A 21,596-nucleotide genomic window follows, 5' to 3' on the forward strand; every position below is an offset into this window, starting at 1 on the left:
GCTGACATTACACCCCCCCTAGGTACGAAATTTAAAGGAATATTTCACTTTTATTGTTTCACTTTAAGAATTATTAATTTCACTGCTCCCGAAAAAACGGCCGTTTTAAAAAATAAAAAAAGCATTGATACATGTTCCCTGGGGCAGGACTGAGGTCCCCAAACACTTTTTAGGACTAAACTTGCAGATTAGCCTTTAAAATGAACACTTTTGATTTCTCCCATAGACTTCTATAGGGAGTTCGGCGCGGCTTTACATATTAGTTTCAATGCGCCGGCTGCTACGCTGGTTCATGCGCCTGATTAAGCCTCCACCCGGAGTACTAATTAATGCATGAACCAGCGCAGCGCACATAGCTTAGTAAATCAGGCCCATTGTGTTTTCATTCACACACCACTAGGTGGCAGCGCATATCTATTCAAAGTATAATATTTTTTAATTGTATTTTGTCATGACTTAAATGTATATTCAATATGAATCAATAAACACGTTATTTCATACCGATCAGTCTGCCAATCTGTAGTTGTGTGCTTCATCTAAAGTCCCAAACAAACCCCCTTTCACTTTTAAAGGCCCAGATCCACGCAGCGCGGCGCATTTGTAAGTCCGGCGTAGTGTATCTCAGATACACTACGCCGCCGTAACTTACAGCGTATTTTCCGTATCCACAAAGAATTTGCGCCGTAAGTTACGGCGGCGTAGTGTAACTGTGTCGGCGTAAGGGCGCGCAATTCAAATGGATAAGATGTGGGCGTGTTTTATGTTAATACGTCTTGACCCCACGTAAATGACGTTTTTTTTGAACGGCGCATGCGCCGTCCGTGGGGGTATCCCAGTGCGCATGCTCCAAATTAACCCGCAACAAGCCAATGTTTTCGACGTGAACGTAATTCTACGCAAAGCCCTATTCGCGAATGTTTTACGTAATCTACGTAAAATTCGACGCGGTCCCGACGTCCATACTTAACATTGGCTACGCCTCATAAAGCAGGGGTAACTTTACGCCGGAAAAAGCCTTACGGAAACTACGTAAAAAAATGTGCCGGCCGGACGTACGTCTGTGGATTGGCGTATCTAGCTAATATGCATACTCGACGCGGAAATCGACGGAAGCGCCACCTAGCGGCCAGCGTAAATATGCACCTTAGATCCGACGGCGTACTAAGACGTACGTCAGTCGGATCTTAGCAGAATTCCAGCGTATCTTGTTTTGTGGATACAAAACAAAGATACGCCGGAGCATCCTAGAAGTTACGCGGCGTATCAATAGATACGCCAGCGTAACTTCTTCGTGGATCTGGGCCAAAATGTGTAATAGTGATGGAGGCATATGACCCTATCCAGTAATTGCCTTAATTAAGGTACCAATAAGCCCCTCTCCCCTTTTTTAACTGCATTTATAGACTGATTTTACTGTTGTGGGTTTAGTAACACTTTAAGGTTTAGAATTAGAGGTCATCGTTAGCTTTAGGAGGTTATGGTTTAATATTAGGGTTAGGAGTTTATATTAGGGTTTAGAATTAGGCCTAATATTAGGGTTAAGGGTTCAGGTTAGGGTTATTTTATTTATAATCATGATTTAATTTATTTTATTAATATTTATTTACTCATTATTTTTTTATTTTGTTAGGTTAGGGGTTAAGGTTTAAAATTAGAGGTTAATATTAGTTTTAGGGTTTAGGGTTCAATATTAGGTTTAGGAGTTTATATTAGGGTTTAGAATTAGGGTTAGTGGGTTTATGTTAGGGTTTCAGTTTATGGGTTGGAGTTAGGGTTTTTAATTTATTTGTATTAATTATTTATTTTTATTTAATTGCTCAAAAATGGGCAAAAAAATGCAATAAAATGCTCAAATCAAGCGTTTCCATGTATTTCTACAAAAGACAAAAGATTTGAGCAAAAGGCCTTAAAAGGCTTCAGGCCTTTGGCTTCAGGTGACTTGGAGTGGAGATGTGTACCGACGCCATAGAAAAGCATTTTGGAGCTTCGAGCTTCATGCTGGTCATGGGAGGTATTATTCCGAAGAATGCTGGTCATGGGAAGTATTATACTGAAGAGGTCATGGGAGGTATTATCCCGAAGAATGCTGGTCATGGGAAGTATTATCCTAAAGAATGCTGGTCATGGAAAGTATTATACTGAGAAATGCTGGTCATGGGAAGTATTATACTAAAGAATGCTGGTCATGGGAGTTATTATACCAAAGAATGCTGGTCCTGGGAAGTATTATACTCAGGGCGTTGCTAGGGGGGTGCGGTCCTCACCGGGTGACACCCACTAGAGGGGTGACACCATCCTGTTTTTTTTTTAGCTGACATGCCCAGCCTGCCCTGTGCAATCCCAGCCTGCCCTGTAACACCCCAGCCTGCTCTGTACCACCCCAGCCTGCCCTGTACCACCCCAGCCTGCCCTGTACCACCCCAAACAGCCCTATACCACCCCAGCCTGCCCTATACCCCCCAAACAGCCCTGTACCACCCCAGCCTGCCCTGTACCACCCCAGCCTGCCCTTTACCACCCAGCCTGCCGGTGCCACCACAGCCTGCTCTGTACCACCCCAGCCTGCCCTGTACCACCCCAAACTTTCCCATGCCACCCCAACTTGCCCTGTGCCACCCTAACTTGCCCTGTACCACATCAATCTGCCCTATGCCACCATAACTTGCCCTATACCACCCCAACCTGCCCAATGCCACCCTAACTTGCCCTGTACCACCCCAACCTTTCCCATGCCATCCCAACTTTCCCTATGCCACCCTAACTTGCAATTATACCACCCCAACCTGCCCTGTACCACCCTAACTTACCCTATACCACCCCAACCTGCCCTATGCAACCCTAACTTGCCCTATACCACCCCAAACTACCCTATATCACCCCATCATGCCCTATACCACCTTAACCTGTCCTATACCACCCCACTACACCAACCTGCCACTATACCACTCTATACTACCCTAACCTGCCACTATACTGTCCTATACTATCATTTACAGGGGCTGGTTTGGGGTGCGCCCCGTGCCAGTGCGCTTCCTGCTTGGTGCTGGGCAGCCTACACAGAGGGGGGTGACACCATGTTTTACCGCACCGGGTGACACCAACCCTAGTGACGCCACTGATTATACTGAAGAATGTTGGTCATGGGAGGTATTATCCCAAAGAATGCTGGTCATGGGAGGTATTATCCCAAAGAATGCTGGTCATGGAAAGTATTATACTGAAGAATGTTAGTTATGGGAAGTATTATACTTAATAATGCTGGTCATGGGAAATATTATACTAAAGAATGCTGGTTATGGAAAGTATTATACTGAAGAATGCTGGCCATGGGAAATATTATACTAAAGAATGCTGGCCATGGGAAATATTATACTAAAGAATGCTGGCCATGGGAAATATTATACTAAAGAATGCTGGTTATGGAAAGTATTATACTGAAGAATGCTGGCCATGGGAAATATTATACTAAAGAATGCTGGTTATGGAAAGTATTATACTGAAGAATGCTGGCCATGGGAAATATTATACTAAAGAATGCTGGTCATGGGAGGAATTATACCCAGGCTTGCCCACAATTTTTTTAGTTTGCCAGTGTCCTATCTGTCTATAGGCAACAGTATGATAAATGTATTCACAAATTCTCTGTCCCTCAATGGACAAGAAAGAAATTTTGATTATTTTTTAATATGTACAAAGGAACAAAAGTACCTTAGATTCAAGGACACTGAAGACAATGTCATCTGGCAGTGAGTCATCCGTTAAGGCCAACGACCAGGATTTTTCAGACAGAATATCTGAAGTCAGGGACAAGCCCTCCATCTCCGCCAGTGGGATCTAAATGTGCAAAAATAATCATGAATCAAAAAAAATAACAGGCTAAACAAAAATGTAGATCCCAATGCCAAACAAAGGATTATTTTTATTATTTAATTTTGATAGAGTAGTGAAGGGTTAGGGTCTTTTGTCATCTGATTTTTGGGGATCCAGAGCACATTTTAAGGGTTTAGAACTTCTGACAACATTTTAACCGTTATCTGTGCCATCCCGCCCACAGTGCAACTGCACAATTTCTTATCAAGACTTACTTGCTTCTCGGATGAACCTTTTTCATATGGATGGAGGGCATAATGATGGCACACCGAACCAGAGAGGTTATCCATAAGCTTCATTTCCCCCTCTATGGAGCCTTGGATTAGTAATGATATTGTATCAAACATATGTCTTTCCTGGAGAAGAAGTATACAAGTGTGTTAGAAAAAAGCACTCAAGGCAGGTTACAACTTACTAATAAAAAAAGGGATTGCATAACCACTTACATTTCAGAGCTTTTTCCTCCCTATATAGTACCTCCCTCCAAGAACCTTTTCCTCGCTATACTCCTCTTCTGTCCCAGAACTTTTTCCTCCATATGTCCCCTCTTAAAGCCTTTTGTTTCCTATATCCCTTTTTGATCCCCTAAGTTAGTGGTGGAATTACCAGGGTCGCAAAGGTTGCACTTACGACCAGGCCCTGGGGTTCCACCACCGTGGGATGGCTCCAAGACAGCAGGAAGGGGGCCTTCTGCAGAACATGGGAAAGGGTCCTGCTGCGGGAACATAACAGTGCAAACTGCTGCGACCCCAAAGTTGTGCAACTTGCAATTTCCTTGTGACTTCCTTGCCACTTGCTTGCAATTTCCTTGTGACTTTTGTGATTTAACATTGCAGTCTATGACACTCAAGTCACAGAGTAACGGGCCATGGGATCAGTGGGAAGGACCCCAAGTCTGGACGGGAGGGCCCCGGGCTTGGATGGAAAGGGCCCTGGGACCGGTGGTAAGGGGGTCCTTCATGGTTTCTGGAGATTTTAGGTACTTTTCTTCTCTATACCCTCTTGAGTCCCATAGCCCTTTTTTATTTTTTCTTTAGGAGGCTTTTTGGTTTTGAAAGAACCTCTTAGCTTTTTGTAGGTTACCATGACAAAATTACACTGTTTTCTTTTGGGGGAGGGGGGGCATATAGGGCTTCATTTGGTAGATGATTTGGCCACATAAAGTTTCACTTCCTAGGTTTTAATTTGGAAGATATAACTTTCATGTCCCTTCCTCTTCACTTGAAAATCTCAACTAGCATTTTATTTTCGGGACATGACTTGTGTTGTCTTACCATGGGATGAACTAATGATAGTTGGGAATCCACCTGATCCTTCACAGAGTTCATATATCCATAGGGGTTATCCTGAGTGTAGCTAAGGTCCCGTCCAGCCCACAGGAAAGAGTCGTTGTCCGGACCTTGCATGTTCTGAATCTGAAACTCCAGCTCCATCTCTGCCTCCAGCTCCGCCTCCTCCTTGGCTTCTTTGTTGCTCTCCTCTAAATGCTTCATCAGAACAGCGATGACCACATTGACCAAAACAAACTGTGCGGTTAGCACAAAGGAGACAAAGTACATGGGGGAGATAACTGTGTTGTAGCAGGTTGATTCCTCGTTACAGTCACGCAGTGTGTCCTAATATCAGAGAAAAAAAAGTTATTGGTAGATTAGTAGCTTTTTACAGCTAGTAATAAAGCCACCAGACTACTTACAAACAAGCAAATCAATATAGGTTGACTTAAAGTACAAGTTCTCTTAAAGACCATAAACACCCCCCTCCCTTCACCTACTTATTGTCTCGTCATTCCTTCATTAGAAGTATTGGAAATATGTAGTGCTTCTGGGGATGGGGGAGCATGTGACCTTCTCACCTTCGTTTCAGGATGTAGAGTCCGGGCTTGAGTGGCCAATAAACAGACATTGCCATGAGCGAAAAGGGAGCAAATTGTGTTGGCCAACACTGTCTGGCACAGAGCTTTCATAAGGTTTAGACTTATGGCTCCAATGCAGGAATGAAGCAAAAAGAAAAATCCTAATATCAGAGAAAACATTTATGGGGAGAGTTGATGTTTATTGCTAGTTTTTTACAACTAGTAATGAGGCCACCAGGCCAATTACAAACAAGCCACTTAAAATAGGTTGCCTTAAAGTACAGGTTCTCTTAAAAAACAGAGACACTGTCATTCCTTCAGTAGAGGTCTTGGAAATATGTAGTGCTTCTGGGGATAGCATGTGACCTTTTGGCCTTTCTCCCAGGATGCAGAGCCTGAGCTTGAGTGGCCAATAACCAGACATTGCCATGACAGGGAAGGGAGCAAATTGATTAATCTTGTGTAGGCCAACACTGTCTGGCACAGAGCTTTCATAAAGTTTAGACCTACGTCTCCAACACATGAATGGAGCAGCAGGGGGAGTGTGGCAAAGGTGAGTATTAATGGGCTTAATTGGGGAAGGTTTCATGAGAACACAGAATTCCTTTAAGTGATTAAAGGCCACCTCCACCCAAGATGGGTATCACAGTGGCTAGGTGGTTAGCACTATTGTCATCAGTTTGAAATCCAACCACTGTACCTGTATGGAGTTTGCATGTTCTCCCTGTGTCTGTGTGGGTTTCCTATTGGTACTCTGGTTTCCTCCCACACTCCAAAAAACATGCTGGTAGGTTACTTGGCTCCTGTCTAAATTGGTCTTAATATATTTGTATGTATGAATGTGAGTTAGGGACCTTAGATCATAAGCTCCTTGAGGGCAGGGACTGGTGTGAATGTACAATATATATATGTAAAGCACTGATTAAATTGACAGCACTATAATAAAGTACCTACAGTACCTGTACTAAAAAAATAATAATAATTGAGTGATATATAGTCGTTGGAGGGCTTATGGCTCTAGGACTTATTCTGGCCACACACTGATCCAAAGTTCGACTAGAGTGTGGGCTTCCCCACTGAACATAAGTTGATTGTTCAATCAACTTCTGTTGAAGGGAAAATTTCCCATTAGGGTACTCTGACAACGGCGACTGTCTGAATATAATGTTCCGAGAGGGATCCACCTTGTCAAAGCTTCTTATTTGCATATTTGTTCTAAGTCATGCAAGTGATGAGTTAAAACCCAACAAGTATGTTTCTTACATTTCCACACACATAATAAAAAATGTCTTACCTTCATAATTCCATTCCAGTTATCACCTGTAGATACTCGGAAGAGAGTTAAAAAGGCCATTCCAAAATTTCGAAAGGTTGCGTGTCTCCCAAGACCTTCACATGGATGGGAATTGTTGCACTCTGCAAACAGACACAAATCTACGTTAGAAACATTCTCTTGGCATGATGTCTGGTTGTTCTTCAATCTCATACACTCTTTCAATTACCTACCCAAATCGCCAAACAGTTCCACTCCCAACGCTGCAAAAATGAAGAAGAGCAGCATGAAGAGAAGACCTAGGTTCCCCACCTGTGGGCAGGAAGACACATTTTATAAGAATCACCATGTATAAGAAAAACTACAGCCTGTGCCTCGACGATCAATGGATGCGTTCTTAAAACCCTGGGGGGCACTGATATAATCTGGGGGGGCACAGAACACCTCATAACCCCCCTATCCAGGACTAGCTGCTGACCACTTTGGGTACAAATGTTATCACGCACACTTCTTTTTTTTGGCCAATGGTGTTCTTAGTTTTCTATTTAAACTAGGTTAAATGCTTTCCTTATCAGAGGCTGATGCTTTTCTACTATATTTACCTGGGGAAGAGCCTGCAGAACGGTATCCAGCAAAGCCCTCATTCCGACAGCCATCTTCAGCAGCTTTAGAACTGAAAGATAAAAGTCAGCACAATAAGTATCCAGCATCCAAAATACACCTGACCATCACACCCATATAAGCTTGTTGCAAACTCCATTACAAAACTAAGGGCATTCCAATGGATTTGACCTTCATTTGTGGCTATAAAAGTCTCCCCTTTTCCGGGAAAGCTTTCTAAAAGATCGTGGTGTGTTTGTAGAAAAAAATGTGTGACTGGGGACTATAGTAAAATTTTGTAGCAACAAATGCAAAAGCAAAATCTATAAGGCCTCGTACACACGACCGAGTTTCTCGGCAAAAACCAGCAAGAAACTTGCTGGGAGATATTTTTTTGCCGAGGAAACCGGTCGTGTGTACATTTTCGTCGAGGAAACTGTCAAGAAACTCGACGAGCCAAAAAGAGAGCATGTTCTCTATTTCCTTGACGGGAATGGAGAAAATTGGCTTGTCGAGTTTCTCGACAGCCTAACAAGGAACTCGACGAGGAAAACGATGTGTTTCGCCCGTCGAGTTCCTCGGTCGTGTGTACGAGGCTTCAGGCTTGATTCGCACCTAGGCATTTTTAGTGCTTCTTTGCATTTTGCAGATTTGCACTAGTCTATTTACCATGGTTTCCTATGGAACACGTTCTGTAGAGCAAATCTGAAAAATGCAAAAAGCACTAAAAATGCATAAGTGTGAATCAATCCAGCCTTACATTCGAATACCCCACACTTTAATTCCTAAACTGTTAACCAACCACCCAATACTTAATAAATAAATCAGTCCACCCAAATCTGATGGATGGAACTCCAGAGATTTCTGATTGGTTTAATTGAACTGAACAGGTGAGAATGATGGAGAAACCTGTACATGCAAGCAGAGGACTGTGTGCTGGTGTGTCTACCTAGACTAGATGGTTCTTATTTAAAGATCTGGATCTGTACAAACAGTGCCATTCCTCCCAGTCACCACTCCGAAGGCCCGCATATCGTGGCTCTCTTAATCAGGTCTTGTCCTTAAGGCAGAGATTTGGCCAGTACAACCCAGGAGCCCCCCTTTTCCCCTCCTTAAGTTGACTTTCAACCCAAATCTTTCCCGCACTCCTTACCCTTCTGGCCTACCACCCCTCTCCCAACCCCATCCTTTTTTTTCCCGACCACCACTAACTCCAGCGCCACTCAACTTGGGCCCTGGAACCTTGCCAACATCATTGCTGGGGCACGGATGGCAATTTCAGTGTGATTTGCCCTTTTGTTTCTTTCTATTTTGTATTTTTCTCGATTTTGCATGGGCTCACACCCATTCTTGAATTTGTTCTGTTGTAACCTACCAGCCACCTTGTGATGGACCTAGTAAGTAAAGTGGGATTCTTTATATACACTCCTGTCTCAGACTTCTGTATTAGCCTTTGCTGCATGGTCTTTGTATTATTCTCTGTTTTCTTGAATAAAGCCTTACGAAAAAAAGAACAAAAAACTGGTGGATGATCCACCAGAGAGTCTATTCTATTTCTCTAAAATTCTATTGGTGTTATCTTTGAGCTAAGTTCCCGGGTCTGTACACCTGCTGTGCCCATCTGTCCCAGCTGGATATTTTATTTTCTGTTATCGAGAATGTAACAGGAGGAGCTGGGATGCACAAAGGTGGGCAGAGAAAACCAAAACACTCAGGTGGACAGGAACAGAACTGAGATTTATGGCAAAGAGGTCTCGTTGTTGGAGTATCCAAGACACATAGGAATTTAGGGGCTGATCAGCCCACCAGGTTGCAACTGTAACTATTTATCACGTTTGGGTAGACTTACCCTTTAAACCTTAACTTTCTTAAACTCTTGTTTAAACTAATGTTTACTTATTGCATATACACTATATGGCCAGCTTGTAGACACCTGACCATCACATCTATTTGAGCTAGTTGGACATCCCATTCCAAAACTATTGGCTGTAATATGGAGTTGGATTCTCTTTGTGTCCAGTCCAGCCTCCCCTCTTCTAGGAAGGCTTTCCTCAAGACTTTGAAGTGTGTTTGGGAATTTGAGTCTCTTTAGCCAAAGAAGTCTGATGTTGGATGAGAAGATCTGAATTGCAATCTGTGTTACGATTCATTTCAAAGGGTTGAGGGTAGGACTCCATACAGGTTCCTCCACACCAAACTTATCACACCATGTCTTTATGGAGCTGGCTTTGAGCACAGGGGCACAATCATGCTGGAACAGAAAAGGGCTTGATTTTATGCATCTGATTTTGCAATACGAAGTCTGGCAACCTCATATAGGTATGATAGTCAAGTGTCCACAAACGTTTGACCATATTGTGTACGTATGTAGGAAGCCACAATGTTATAATAAAATAAACGTGTACTAAAGCATCCTTGGTTGCAAATTACTGGAAGATAAAAGTACAGAAAACAAGAATAAATTTAACAGGTATTTAACATGGTGGATTTTTTTGAAGTGTGTATAACATGATGTGTGTCGTCAACTGAACTGCTGATTGGAGCTTGGATGATACCAGGGAAAATACTATAAGTCGGGGTCTCGAAGCGTTCTAAACAAAGGACCGGTTTACTGTCCTTTAGACTTTAAGGTGGCCAGAGTGACCAGCAGAAGTAGAAAATACCCCTGCGTCAGTGGTAGTAAAAAATTACATAGTGCCTGTAGTCAGCAGAAGGAGGAAAAGTGCCCCGTCATTGGTATTAGTAGGACAAATAGTGTCCCATCATTGGTGTCAGTGAAAGGAAAAATGTCCCATTGTTGGTGTCAATAAGAAGAACGGCTTCCCCAGTGTTGGTGTCAATGAAAGGAATGGTTCTCCACTATTGGCGTCAGTGGGGCAGAGAGAGTAATAGTGCCCCCGAGGGCTGGATAAAGGCAAGCAAAGGGCCACATTCGCCCCATGGGCTGCCGTTTAGAGACCGCTGCTATAAATTATACCAGGCAGGAATTAAAGGCCAACTCTATTCAGAACTTTTGTTCTAGATTTGTATAGAGTAGGGAAGATTAAGCACCCATGGCAGATTTTTTTCTGCTGTGTGTGTTCTTATTAGAGAGATTTACCCTTACCTCCTGTAATACTGAACCTGACTTAAACCCAACCCTGAAACTAATTTTAATAATCGTTGGAAATTGTTTGAAAAACTAAAGTTTTTCTAATCAATGATGGGAGAATCATGCGAAAAAAGAAATGCGCATGAGCAAGAAAATAAAATTCCGGAAAGAAAAGAAGTTTCCTAGACACAAAAATTATTTTCTGTAGCAACATGAAGTGAAATTGAAGGGTTGGTTGGTCGAATTTCGAAATCAATGGTGGCACCATCGGATCACAAAACGCACAAATCTTCTGATTTTCAAAAGAAAATGATTTTGAAATTCGACCATGTATGACCAGCCTTAGGCCTGAACATATAAAGCCTAAACTTGTTTTTTACTATTTAATAGAGTAAAAGGCAAACTCTCCAAATTGAAGGGCAGTCCCTCTAAGTTGGTTGTCACCAGACCAGGCGTCCCCACTACAAGATATCCTTTCGTTCCAGCGACACCTGTAAAATTCTAAAACTCCTATTGCCTTCTGGCCCAGTGACAAAGGTCACTTAGACAAACAGAGGAGGTGAATCTGCCCAGGGGGAGACATACAGCAGTAAAAAACTGACAGGGTTTCTAACACTTCCAAGCCTTACCTAAAACTAAATGAAAAACATTTTGATTTTAAATATACTTTATCCCTAATACTTAACCAAGCACACTTTAAACCATGGGTCTTCAAACTATGGCCCTCCAGTTGTTCAGGAACTACAATTCCCATCATGCCTAGTCATGTCTGTGAATGTCAGTGTGTTAGAATACCTCATGGGATGTGTAGTTCTATAACAGCTGGAGGGCCGTAGTTTGAGGATCCCTGCTTTAAACCATAGTGCCCACCCTTTTAACCTTTTTGTTCAATACCCTAACCCTAACACCAACCTTAACCTTTTAAATATTGTTCTCACCTTATCATTTCCAAAGACTCCTCACCACCCTGCGTCAAATAGAACAACGCATAAACCTAATCACCACATTTAAGTTCTCCTATCCCATTAACTGTATTGGGAATTATTTACTGAATGTCATCCGAACTTATCATAATATAACTTACTGTGCATTCAGAAGGTACTAGGCCTCTTCTATCTATAGCAGTGGCATATTACTATAGTTACACCCTTACATCTTTTTAAAATTTAGCAACATACCTCTAGCAATTCTCAGAACTCTCATGATCCGAATAATAGTGGGGTTTATGGGTAGTGATGCATTTACTTCAATCTCCTCCAATGTGATTCCCATAATGGAAAGAAGGACAATCGCCAGGTCTAACTGATTCCACCTGTAAATGACAAATGTTGAACATGGAACAAAAATTGGTTAAAGTTTATGTAAACCTCCACCTTGTAAAACAACTACATTGTTTAGTTTAATTAGAAATTAAAAGCATAACATTTGTGTGTATATATATATATATATATATATATATATATATATGTATATTATATTAATTACCTTTTACTATTTTTTTATAAGTGATCACATTCCCTCTGTTCTCACCTGCTGAGAAATTTAGAGAGCTAGGGGAGGAGAAACAGCAGCACACTGATCTTCCCAGCGATAGGCCATGTGTGTGTGTGTGTGTGGGGGGGGGGGTGTCAGGACAAGTCTGATCATTGGGGGGAGAGCAGGCTGAGTTCTCAGAACAGCCATAAAACTGTGTGGTCTCTTTTTGATAGGAAAGCAGAGGGACTGGAAGGATGACCAGATATTTCGCACAAAGGTAGCAATGCAAAGGACAGGATACTTTTCATACAAGTACATGGTACAGCAGTTACATATCAGGAATTATGCGCGCGCGCACACGGGCAACAACTCCGTGAACTCAGTATTCTTTACTGCGCACGCGCGTGCGCCAGTGCACACGCAATGCGGGCGGGACTCCTGGCGTCAGTGCCCTATTTAAAGCTTGCTGCAGCAGTTACCAACTGCTGCATGATCTTCAGCCCGTTAAGTGATCCTGAGCTCTTGTTCCTGTTTCCTTGTGTTCCTGTTGACGACCCGGCTTGCCTGACCAGACCTCCCCGTGCATGACCCCCGGCTTGTTTCCCGGCTTATCCTGTGTTCTGTTCCTGTCTGCTTGTTCCAGTGTATGACCTCGGCTTGCCTTCTGACCTGTTCCAGTCACTTCCTGTTTCCTGTGTATGACTACCGGCTTGGCTCCTGACTCCGCCCCTGGGTTTTTTCTGCCAGTCTACCTCATCTGGTACTTCCGTGGTACCCCTGCCTGACTACGTACCCTGGTATACAGCTGATCTCCAACATCAACTCAGCAAGTCGCAGCCGGCAACTCCTGCATCTCTGGGCATAGCACCCCCTGTGTCACCTCAAGGGGGCGTTCTGCACTTAGTCGCAAGGGAAGCCCTCTCAGCACTTCGGCCTCTGGTAAGGTACGTGACAGCACCGTGGTGCATTTCTCTCCTAGATGTTATATAATTTTTTACCTATATTATTTTCCCTTATTTTCCACTGACTGCTTTTGTCTTGTTCTTCTTTTCCAAAATGTACAAAACTCATGTCAATAAAATTGTACAAAGTGCATCCAAATATTAGTGGAAAGCGCTGCCCTGCGCTCCCAACATGGTTCATCACATTTTTTGTGGGTTGTTCATTGCTAGCATGACATGGCCGTTAAGAACACTGGCCCAGATTCAAGAAGCAATTGCATCTGCGTAACCATAGTTACGCAGCGCAATTGCTTACTTGCGCAGGCGTAACGACTTCTCCTGATTCAGAGAGCTTGTTACGCCGACTGCAGCCTAAGATATGCGTGGCATAAGGCTCTTATGCCCTCATATCTTAGGCTGCATTCTTACGCAGGCCGCTAGGTGGCGTTCCCGTTGTGGTCAGCGTATAGTATGCAAATTGCATACTAACGCAGATTCACAACGTTACGCGAGCCCTGCGTACGCAGTTTACGTCGTTTGCGTACGTCGGGTTTCGCGTAAGGCTGCACATGCTAAAAGCAGGGGCAGCCAATGCTAAGGATACCCGTCGTTCCCGGGTTGCGAGGTTTAAATTTTACGTTGTTTGCGTAAGTGAATCGTGAATGGCGCTGGACGGCATTCACGTTCACTTTGAAGCAAATGACGTCCTTGCGACGTCATCTGGAAAGTTTCCAGACGGAGCATGCGCACTACGCTCGGCGCGGGAACGCGCCTAATTTAAATGATTCCCGCCCCCTACGGGATCATTTAAATTGTGCGCGCTTACGCCGGGCATTTTGCCGGAGCGCCCACGCAATTTACGCAGCTACTGCTCCGTGAATCGTGGGTAGGGCAGAAAATTTGCGGGGGCGCAGGGCAAAAACGGTGCCCTGCGCCTACGTAAAAAAAGCGCAAGGCTACCTGAATCTGGGCCACTGAATACTAGTATCAATGTGGATGGGTTTAATCAAATAGGAAAATTCAAAAAAGCTTTCTATCCAGTATCAGTGGCTGAAGACTGACTAGAAAGTGATATTATAAGTTGCAGCTCACTCAGGTGACAAGGCAAGATGAAACACAATGAATGACACTTCACTCCATTTTGTAGTCTTCTGATACAGATTTCCTAATAATTTTTTATACATATTGCTTTATTAAGAGACTATTTCTAACAAATATTTTTTACATTTGCTTTCTGCATACCTGTCTTTGAAAAAACGGCGAAAGCCAAATGCAACCATTTTGCACCCGGACTCCAGGACAAAAATTAGGGTGAAAATATAGTTACAGATCTTCAAAGCTTCATCTAGCACCTAAAAAATAAAAAATAAACAGTGGCAAGTTATTATTTTGAATTGTCTTTATTTTAAGGCTGACCACACACAGGCAGATATCAAATTAAAGCGGAGTTCCGGCCACAATTTCACTTTTTAAATATAAATACCCCTGTAATACACAAGCTTAATGTATTCTAGTAAAGTTAGTCTGTAAACTAAGGTCCGTTTTGTTAGGTTGTTACAGCATTTAGACACTTTATAAAATAGAAATTGACTGGGGCCATCTTAAGTGTGGGCATCGTGAAGCCAGACTGTATGACTTCCTGGATTTCAGCCTTGCAGATCTAGAACATGCTCAGTGCTGCACAAGCAGTGTCAGATCAGGTTTCAGCACCTGTGCTGTCCAAGTCACATGATTCTTTGAGACTGGGGAGTGCACAGACTCCTGGAAAGATACACCCCCTACATTCCCAGGAGTCTGTGCGGTGTAGGTTAGGAAGCATTAAGCACCTAGGTGCAGGAAGTGGGAAGATTAACTATTCTGCCTAGCAACAACACTTTGAAGGCATCTAAAAAAAAACAAAAAAATTTTGTAAAGGACTAATGACATTTTTTTAAAACTACTGATGTAATGTTATATTTATGGGTGGAACTCCACTTTAAGTAAATGTACCAGCAATTGTGTTGTTTGAGTCTACCTGAAAAGTTGCAAGTTTATTTTCAGTTATTTATCTATTGTTTTTTTTTTTTGTGATTCGATCTTATAGAGGGGATTCACAGTTAGAAGTCAATTCAATAAAAAAAAGCCAAAAAGAATATATGACAGAACAATCAATAAATGTTTCTGCTCTGTTAATACTCATTCTGACTGACTGCATTTTAACATGCTCCAATTTTTTTTAGACCTAAATCCAAATATAAAACAATAATAAAAAAATGGAATTGCCTGTAGGCTGGGTTTCTGCTTCAGATTATATAATCATCAAAAGAATAACATATTTGTTTTTAGTGCCAGAGATGCCAACAGTTTTTGGTTTAGGGCCCCCAGCAGTGAGAAACCGGTCAAAAGCCTGCTGCACCCCAAAAGTTAAATAAAGTATCACCTTTACTAAAGCATCCCTTAACACTTAAAGTACTTCTAAATCTGAAATAAAATATATATATATTTTTTACAATAATTTATTATTTAAAATATTTTCAAAGATGTCATATATTCATATTAATGTGTTCAATAGTTATGACTTTTTTTTTTACTTAGGTTGAAAAAGGTCCATCAAGTTCAACCAAGCGATAGAAAAATGGGTAAATAAACAGAAAACCCAACTATACAGAAACCTATACGCACTGTTGTTCTATGAAAGATAAAAAAAAACTTTAAAAAAACCAAGGGCCAGATCCACAAAGAAATAACGCCGGCGTATCTATTGATACGCCGCGTAATTTCTAAGATCCCCCGTCGTATCTTTGTTTTGTATCTACAAAACAAGATACGACTGAATGAGGGCTCGATCCGACTGGCGTACGTCTTAGTACGCCATCGGATCTTAGGTGCATATTCACGCTGGCCGCTAGGTGGCGTTTCAGTCGATTTCCGCGTCGAGTATGCAAATTAGCTAGATACGGCGATCCACGAACGTACGTCCGGCCGGCGCATTTTTTTACGTTGTTTCCGTAAGGCTTTTTCCGGCGTATAGTTACCCCTGCTCTATGAGGCGTATCCTATGTTAAGTATGGACGTCGTTCCCGCATCGAATTTTGAAAATTTTACATCGTTTGCGTAAGTCGTTCGCGAATAGGGCTTTGCGTAGAATGACGTTCACGTCGTAAACATTGGCCTGTTGCGGGTTAATTTCGAGCATGCGCACTGGGATACCCCCACGGATGGCGCATGGGCCGTTAAAAAAAAACATCATTTACGTCGGGTCAAGTAAAATTAACATAAAACACGCCCACATCTTTAACATTTGAATTCCGCGCCCTTACGCCGGCAGATTTACGCTACGCCGCCGTAACTTTAGAGGCAAGTGCTTTGTGAATACGTTACTAGGATACGCTACGCCGGACTAAAATTACGATCCGCTACGTAGATCTGGCCCCAAGGCTCTAACAGGGGAAATAATTCCTTCCTGATCCAAAGGACATGGTTTATCTTATTTATTAAAATGCTTGTAACACAACAGCGCAGTCTTACTCGCGTGCCTCGATGCGCTGTCGGGATAAAAACAGGACAGAAAAGGGGCAGAAACGACATCGATCCAACAAGTAACAATAAAACAATAACAATCAGCGAACAAGATGTATAAAACATACAAAGAATTGAGATTGTTCCCTTATCAAAGTGAACGTTCACCTTGGAGAATCTATGTTGACTTAGCTTGGTAAATGTAGTCTGTATTCACTTTGAATGCCAAGGGAGGCAGGGAGATTTAAAGAAATTATTTTTGCTTGCACGTGATTGGATTATTGAAGTTAAAAAAGCATCAACTTATTTACTAATTTTTTACTGAACATTTACTTTGCTAAGTGAACAACATCTTGACTGAAGTTGTATCTATAAAGACTCTTCTAATTACGGTACTAAAAATGTTACCCAAAAAAAACCATTAGACTGGGCAATGTGAATTTAATTGGCCCCAACAGCCATTTTATTAACCATAATAGTAAAATAAACAACACTGAAAAATAATTTAGCAAAATATGCAATTTAGCACTGATAGGACAAAGAAGTTAGTCCCAAACTGTTAAAAGTAAATGTACTCAAATTCTGTCCTTGGCTGCACCTTGAAAGCTCAAGAATCTCTTATGCCGCGTACACACGATCGGTTTGTCTGATGAGAACGGTCTGATGGACCGTTTTCATCAGACCAAACCGATTGTTTGTGAGCCCCATCAGTTATTTATCCATCGGTTAAAAAAAATGGAACTTCCTTGGATACCTAACCGATAGATAAAAACCGATCGTCTGTAGGCACGTCCATCGGTTAAAAATCCACGCATTCTCAGACTAAATTAGGGGATGGGAGCGCTCGTTCTGGTAAAACAAGCGTTCGTTATGGAGCTAGCACATTCATCACGCTGTAACAGACAGAAAAGCGCGAATCGGCTGTAACCAAACTTTTATTAACACACGGTAACACGGTAATCAGCAAAAGCAGCCCCAAGGGTGGAGCCATTGGATTTGAACTTCCTCTTTATAGTGTCGTCGTACGTAGTTTACGTGACCGCGTTCTGACACGATCGGTTTTTTAACCGATGGTGTGTAGGCACGACTGACCATCAGTCAGCTTCATCGGATAACTGATGAAAAAATCCATCAGACCGTTTTCATCGGAATGGCCGATCGTGTGTACAGGGCATAAGTACAAACAAATAATCCCTGGAAACAGGGGCATAAGGGGACCACTAAAGCCACCAAAACATTAGACTCCATGCCAACCAACCAATGTGCCCCCTAAACAGAAAAAATGCCCCTGGTGATTTAGCAGGAGTCAAAGACCCCTACTGGCCTAGTTGTCTGACAATTAAATTAGTCAAGCTTTACAGCTCCACAGGGGCTTATGGAATTGTCATCCCCAGTTCAACCCTTCAAAACTGTTCCTGAAGCTGTTCCCTACCACATCTAACCGCCTTCAACACTAGAGGTAAGCCTCAAGCCCTAACATGCCTTAACTCTTTCCTAGCCCTCCCATTCCTCCCCCAGCTCTTCTGTTCAAGAATCCCATGGAAAAAGGGACATAAGGGGACTGCTAAAGCCACCAAAACACCAGAGGGCTTCATTCCAACCAACTGATGTGCCCCTTCTATACAAACTATTCCCTGGAGCCCTGCTTGTGGAATTGCTGTCCCTAGTCCAATCCTGCACAGCTGGCCCTGTAGCTCTTCCCACTCCAGCTAACTACCTTCTACTAGAGGTAAGTCTCAAGCCCTAACATGCCTTAACTCTTTCATAGCCCTCCAATTCCCCCCCCCCCTAGTTCCTCTGTCTAGCTTTGCTTCTTTGGGACTATTTCTTTGACAAACCAACCTCAATGCATAGATGCATTCTATAAAATCAACTTACCCTTGGTTGTTGGTAATGCTCCATCGCCATAGTTATAACATTGAGTCCAATCACCCCCGTAATGAAGAGATCCAAATAGTGACTTGTACACATTTGATGTATAAAGAGACGGGGGTGCGAGTACTCCGAATAGTAAGGTTTACATTGGGCTTCTATAGGCACAACAAAAGGATTAGGCTGTTGACAAGTACGTAAGCTAATGAATCTATGCATGTATAAATATTATCAATATAGGCACAGGTTGCTTTCCCAATCATGCATGCACCCCCATGCACTTGCTTTTGCCATGCTCTATATAAGTAATGCATAAAATAATGCAAAAGGGCAAAATAAATGCAAAAAACATCACAGTCAATGTTAACTCCTTGGAATTCAACTACCATGAAAAAAAAAAAAAACTTATGTTTGCAACTTTTCAAAATTGTACACAAACTTAGAACTTTTATAACTTACGTCAACACATTTACATTTTTATGGAGAAATATATACACAAAAAATACATATGAGATGTCCAGATTTCACTTTACGAATAACAAAACAATGCGTACAGAGATAACTTCAACGGAAGTGTGCGCCCCAAACAAAACTTACGAACATCCTATGGAAGGACTTGTTGAAGAAAGGATGAGAATGCAAAGAACAGAATGAAAAGTACAGAATACATTGTGCACTGTGGGATATCAATACTGAAAGTGATAATGGGGTGAGTTGGTTGAGGCATTCCAGCCAAAAAACACAATAAACAGCTAGTATGATGTGAATACAAAATGTATCTGTTGAGTCTAAAATCTATAACAACTGATGCCTACTTTTGCAGCTCTGTTGATCCAGATTTGGGAAGTTCCTCTGGCAATTTCCTCCTTATTCTGAAGTTCTCCTGTCAATTTCCTCTTTATTCTGCTGCTTTTTACGGTTTGGGGTTGGCTGCACTGACCTTGGGGAGGAGCCTCTGCAACATAGGCAGGCAGCAGCTGTGAGTTCATCATGGGGAGGAATTCACAGGAGGAACTTGCTGTCTGTGTCTTAAAGTGTATGTCCAGCCGAAACTTTTTATTTTTTATTTTTTAGTTTCAATAGAGTATAAAAGGGATGTAACCTCTGCTGGAATTAATCTGTTATGCCCTGTACACGCGATCAGTTCGTCTGATGAAAACGGACCGATGGACTGTTTTCATCGGACGAACCGATCGTGTGTCGGCCTTATCAGTTTTTTTCCCATCGGTGAAAAAAAATAGAACCTGTTTTAAAATTTTCGTATGGTTAAAAAAACTATAGAAAAAAACGATCGTCTGTGGGGAAATCCATCGGTCAAAAATCCACGCAGGCTCAGAATCAAGTCGACGCATGCTCGGAAGCATTGAACTTCATTTTTCTCAGCACGTCGTTGTGTTTTACATCACCGCGTTGGACACAATCGGATTTTTAACCGATGGTGTGTAGGCAAGACTGATGAAAGTCAGCTTCATCGGATATCTGATGAAAAAATCCATTGGTTCGTTTTCATCAGATGAACCGATCGTGTGTACAGGGCAAAAGAGAAATTTTTCCTCAACGATGTCCCGATTACAATATTTTTAGAAGATAAAAAAATGGAAGACAATCTGCAACAGGGACACAGATGGCAATAAATACTCTGATAGGGGTTCTAACCCTAATCTATATAGTCCATGCTGCTGTTGGAGAATAACCTTCCCTTCATGTCCGGTGAAACTAGTGTCACCAGGACAGAAAGTGAAGTTAAATCAGTCCAATGGAGCTCTGGATAGAAGGGAAAAAACGCTTTTACTCTTCAGATTCCATCCAAATTCCATCCAAAACTTAAAAAAACACAAACAAAAAAACTTTTGGATTCACATACACTTTAAAATAAACCTCTACTGGTAAAAAATACAGGGTATGGTGTTGCTGACCTGCTCCTGAAAATTAAAACTGCCTGGCTGTCTCTAGCAAAGTCAATAACTTAAAATACCAAAGCCATTGGATTGGCATGTCAGTCAGTAGAACAGTATTGTCAAATGGAGATCAACAATGGAACCTTCTATACTTCCTCTCCTCACTGAGTTTCCTTCAACTTTGGATCATGGTGTGGACAACATGCTGCCCATATCACGCTTCTCAAAAAGAGAAGCTAAAGGTTTTGGACACCATTGACTGGCTACGAGTAATGCCGCGTACACACGATCAGTCCATCCGATGAGAACGAACCGATGGACCGTTTTCATCGGTTAACCGATGAAGCTGACTGATGGTCCGTCGCGCCTACACACCATCGGTTAAAAAAACGATCGTGTCAGAACGCGGTGATGTAAAACACAACGACGTGCTGAAAAAAACGAAGTTCAATGCTTCCAAGCATGCGTCGACTTGATTCTGAGCATGCGTGGATTTTTAACTGATGGTTGTGCCTACTAACGATCGTTTTTTTCCCATCGGTTAGGAATCCATTGGTTAAATTTAAAACAAGTTGGCTTTTTTTTAACCGATGGTTAAATTACCGATGGGGCCCACACACGATCGGTTTTGACCGATGAAAACGGTCCATTAGACCATTCTCATCGGTTTAACCGATCGTGTGTATGCGGCATAACTCAATGCTTCCCTCATTTTCTTTTTCCACCAACCCCAAAGTCAATGACTTCAAATACCAAAAGCCATTGGATTGGCATGTCAGTCACTAAAACAATATTGTCAAATGGAGATCAACAATGGAACCTTCTATACTTCCTCACTAAGTTTCCTTCAACATTGGATCATGATGTGGACAACATGCTGCTCACATCGCTCTTGTCAAAAAGAGAAGCTAAAGGTTTTGGACACTATTGACTGGCTACAAGTAACTCAATCCTTTTCTCATTTTCTTTGTTCATCACCCCCCCCCCCCCAAAGTCAATGACTTAAAAAACCAATGCCATTGAATTGGCATGTCAGTCACTAAAACAAAATTGTCAAACGGAGATCAACAATGGAAGCTTTTATACTTCCTCACTAAGTTTTCTTCAACATTGGATCATGGTGTGGACAACATGCTCCCACATCAGTCTTCTCAAAAAGAGAAGCTAAAGGTTTTGGACACCATTGATTGACTACAAGTAGCTCAATCCTTCCCTCATTTTCTTC

General features: G+C 42.1%; 1 protein-coding gene across 3 annotated transcripts in view; it reads right to left on the minus strand.

Moving 5' to 3' along the window:
- Nucleotides 1–21,596, minus strand: part of CACNA1G (calcium voltage-gated channel subunit alpha1 G) — a 262,233-nt gene that overhangs the window by 16,055 nt on the left and 224,582 nt on the right. For all 3 annotated transcript variants that reach the window (XM_040330722.1, XM_040330720.1, XM_040330721.1), the window contains 9 exons: nucleotides 18,480–18,631; nucleotides 14,346–14,455; nucleotides 11,865–11,998; nucleotides 7,598–7,668; nucleotides 7,229–7,307; nucleotides 7,017–7,138; nucleotides 5,145–5,486; nucleotides 4,086–4,226; nucleotides 3,709–3,834 (listed from right to left, as the gene is read on the minus strand). In XM_040330722.1, the coding sequence (XP_040186656.1) occupies nucleotides 3,709–3,834; nucleotides 4,086–4,226; nucleotides 5,145–5,486; nucleotides 7,017–7,138; nucleotides 7,229–7,307; nucleotides 7,598–7,668; nucleotides 11,865–11,998; nucleotides 14,346–14,455; nucleotides 18,480–18,631 (1,277 nt within the window). The remainder of the gene's footprint in view (nucleotides 1–3,708; nucleotides 3,835–4,085; nucleotides 4,227–5,144; nucleotides 5,487–7,016; nucleotides 7,139–7,228; nucleotides 7,308–7,597; nucleotides 7,669–11,864; nucleotides 11,999–14,345; nucleotides 14,456–18,479; nucleotides 18,632–21,596) is intronic.

The sequence above is a fragment of the Rana temporaria genome, chromosome 12, assembly GCF_905171775.1.
Source record: "Rana temporaria chromosome 12, aRanTem1.1, whole genome shotgun sequence".
In the NCBI taxonomy this organism is placed as follows: domain Eukaryota; kingdom Metazoa; phylum Chordata; class Amphibia; order Anura; family Ranidae; genus Rana; species Rana temporaria.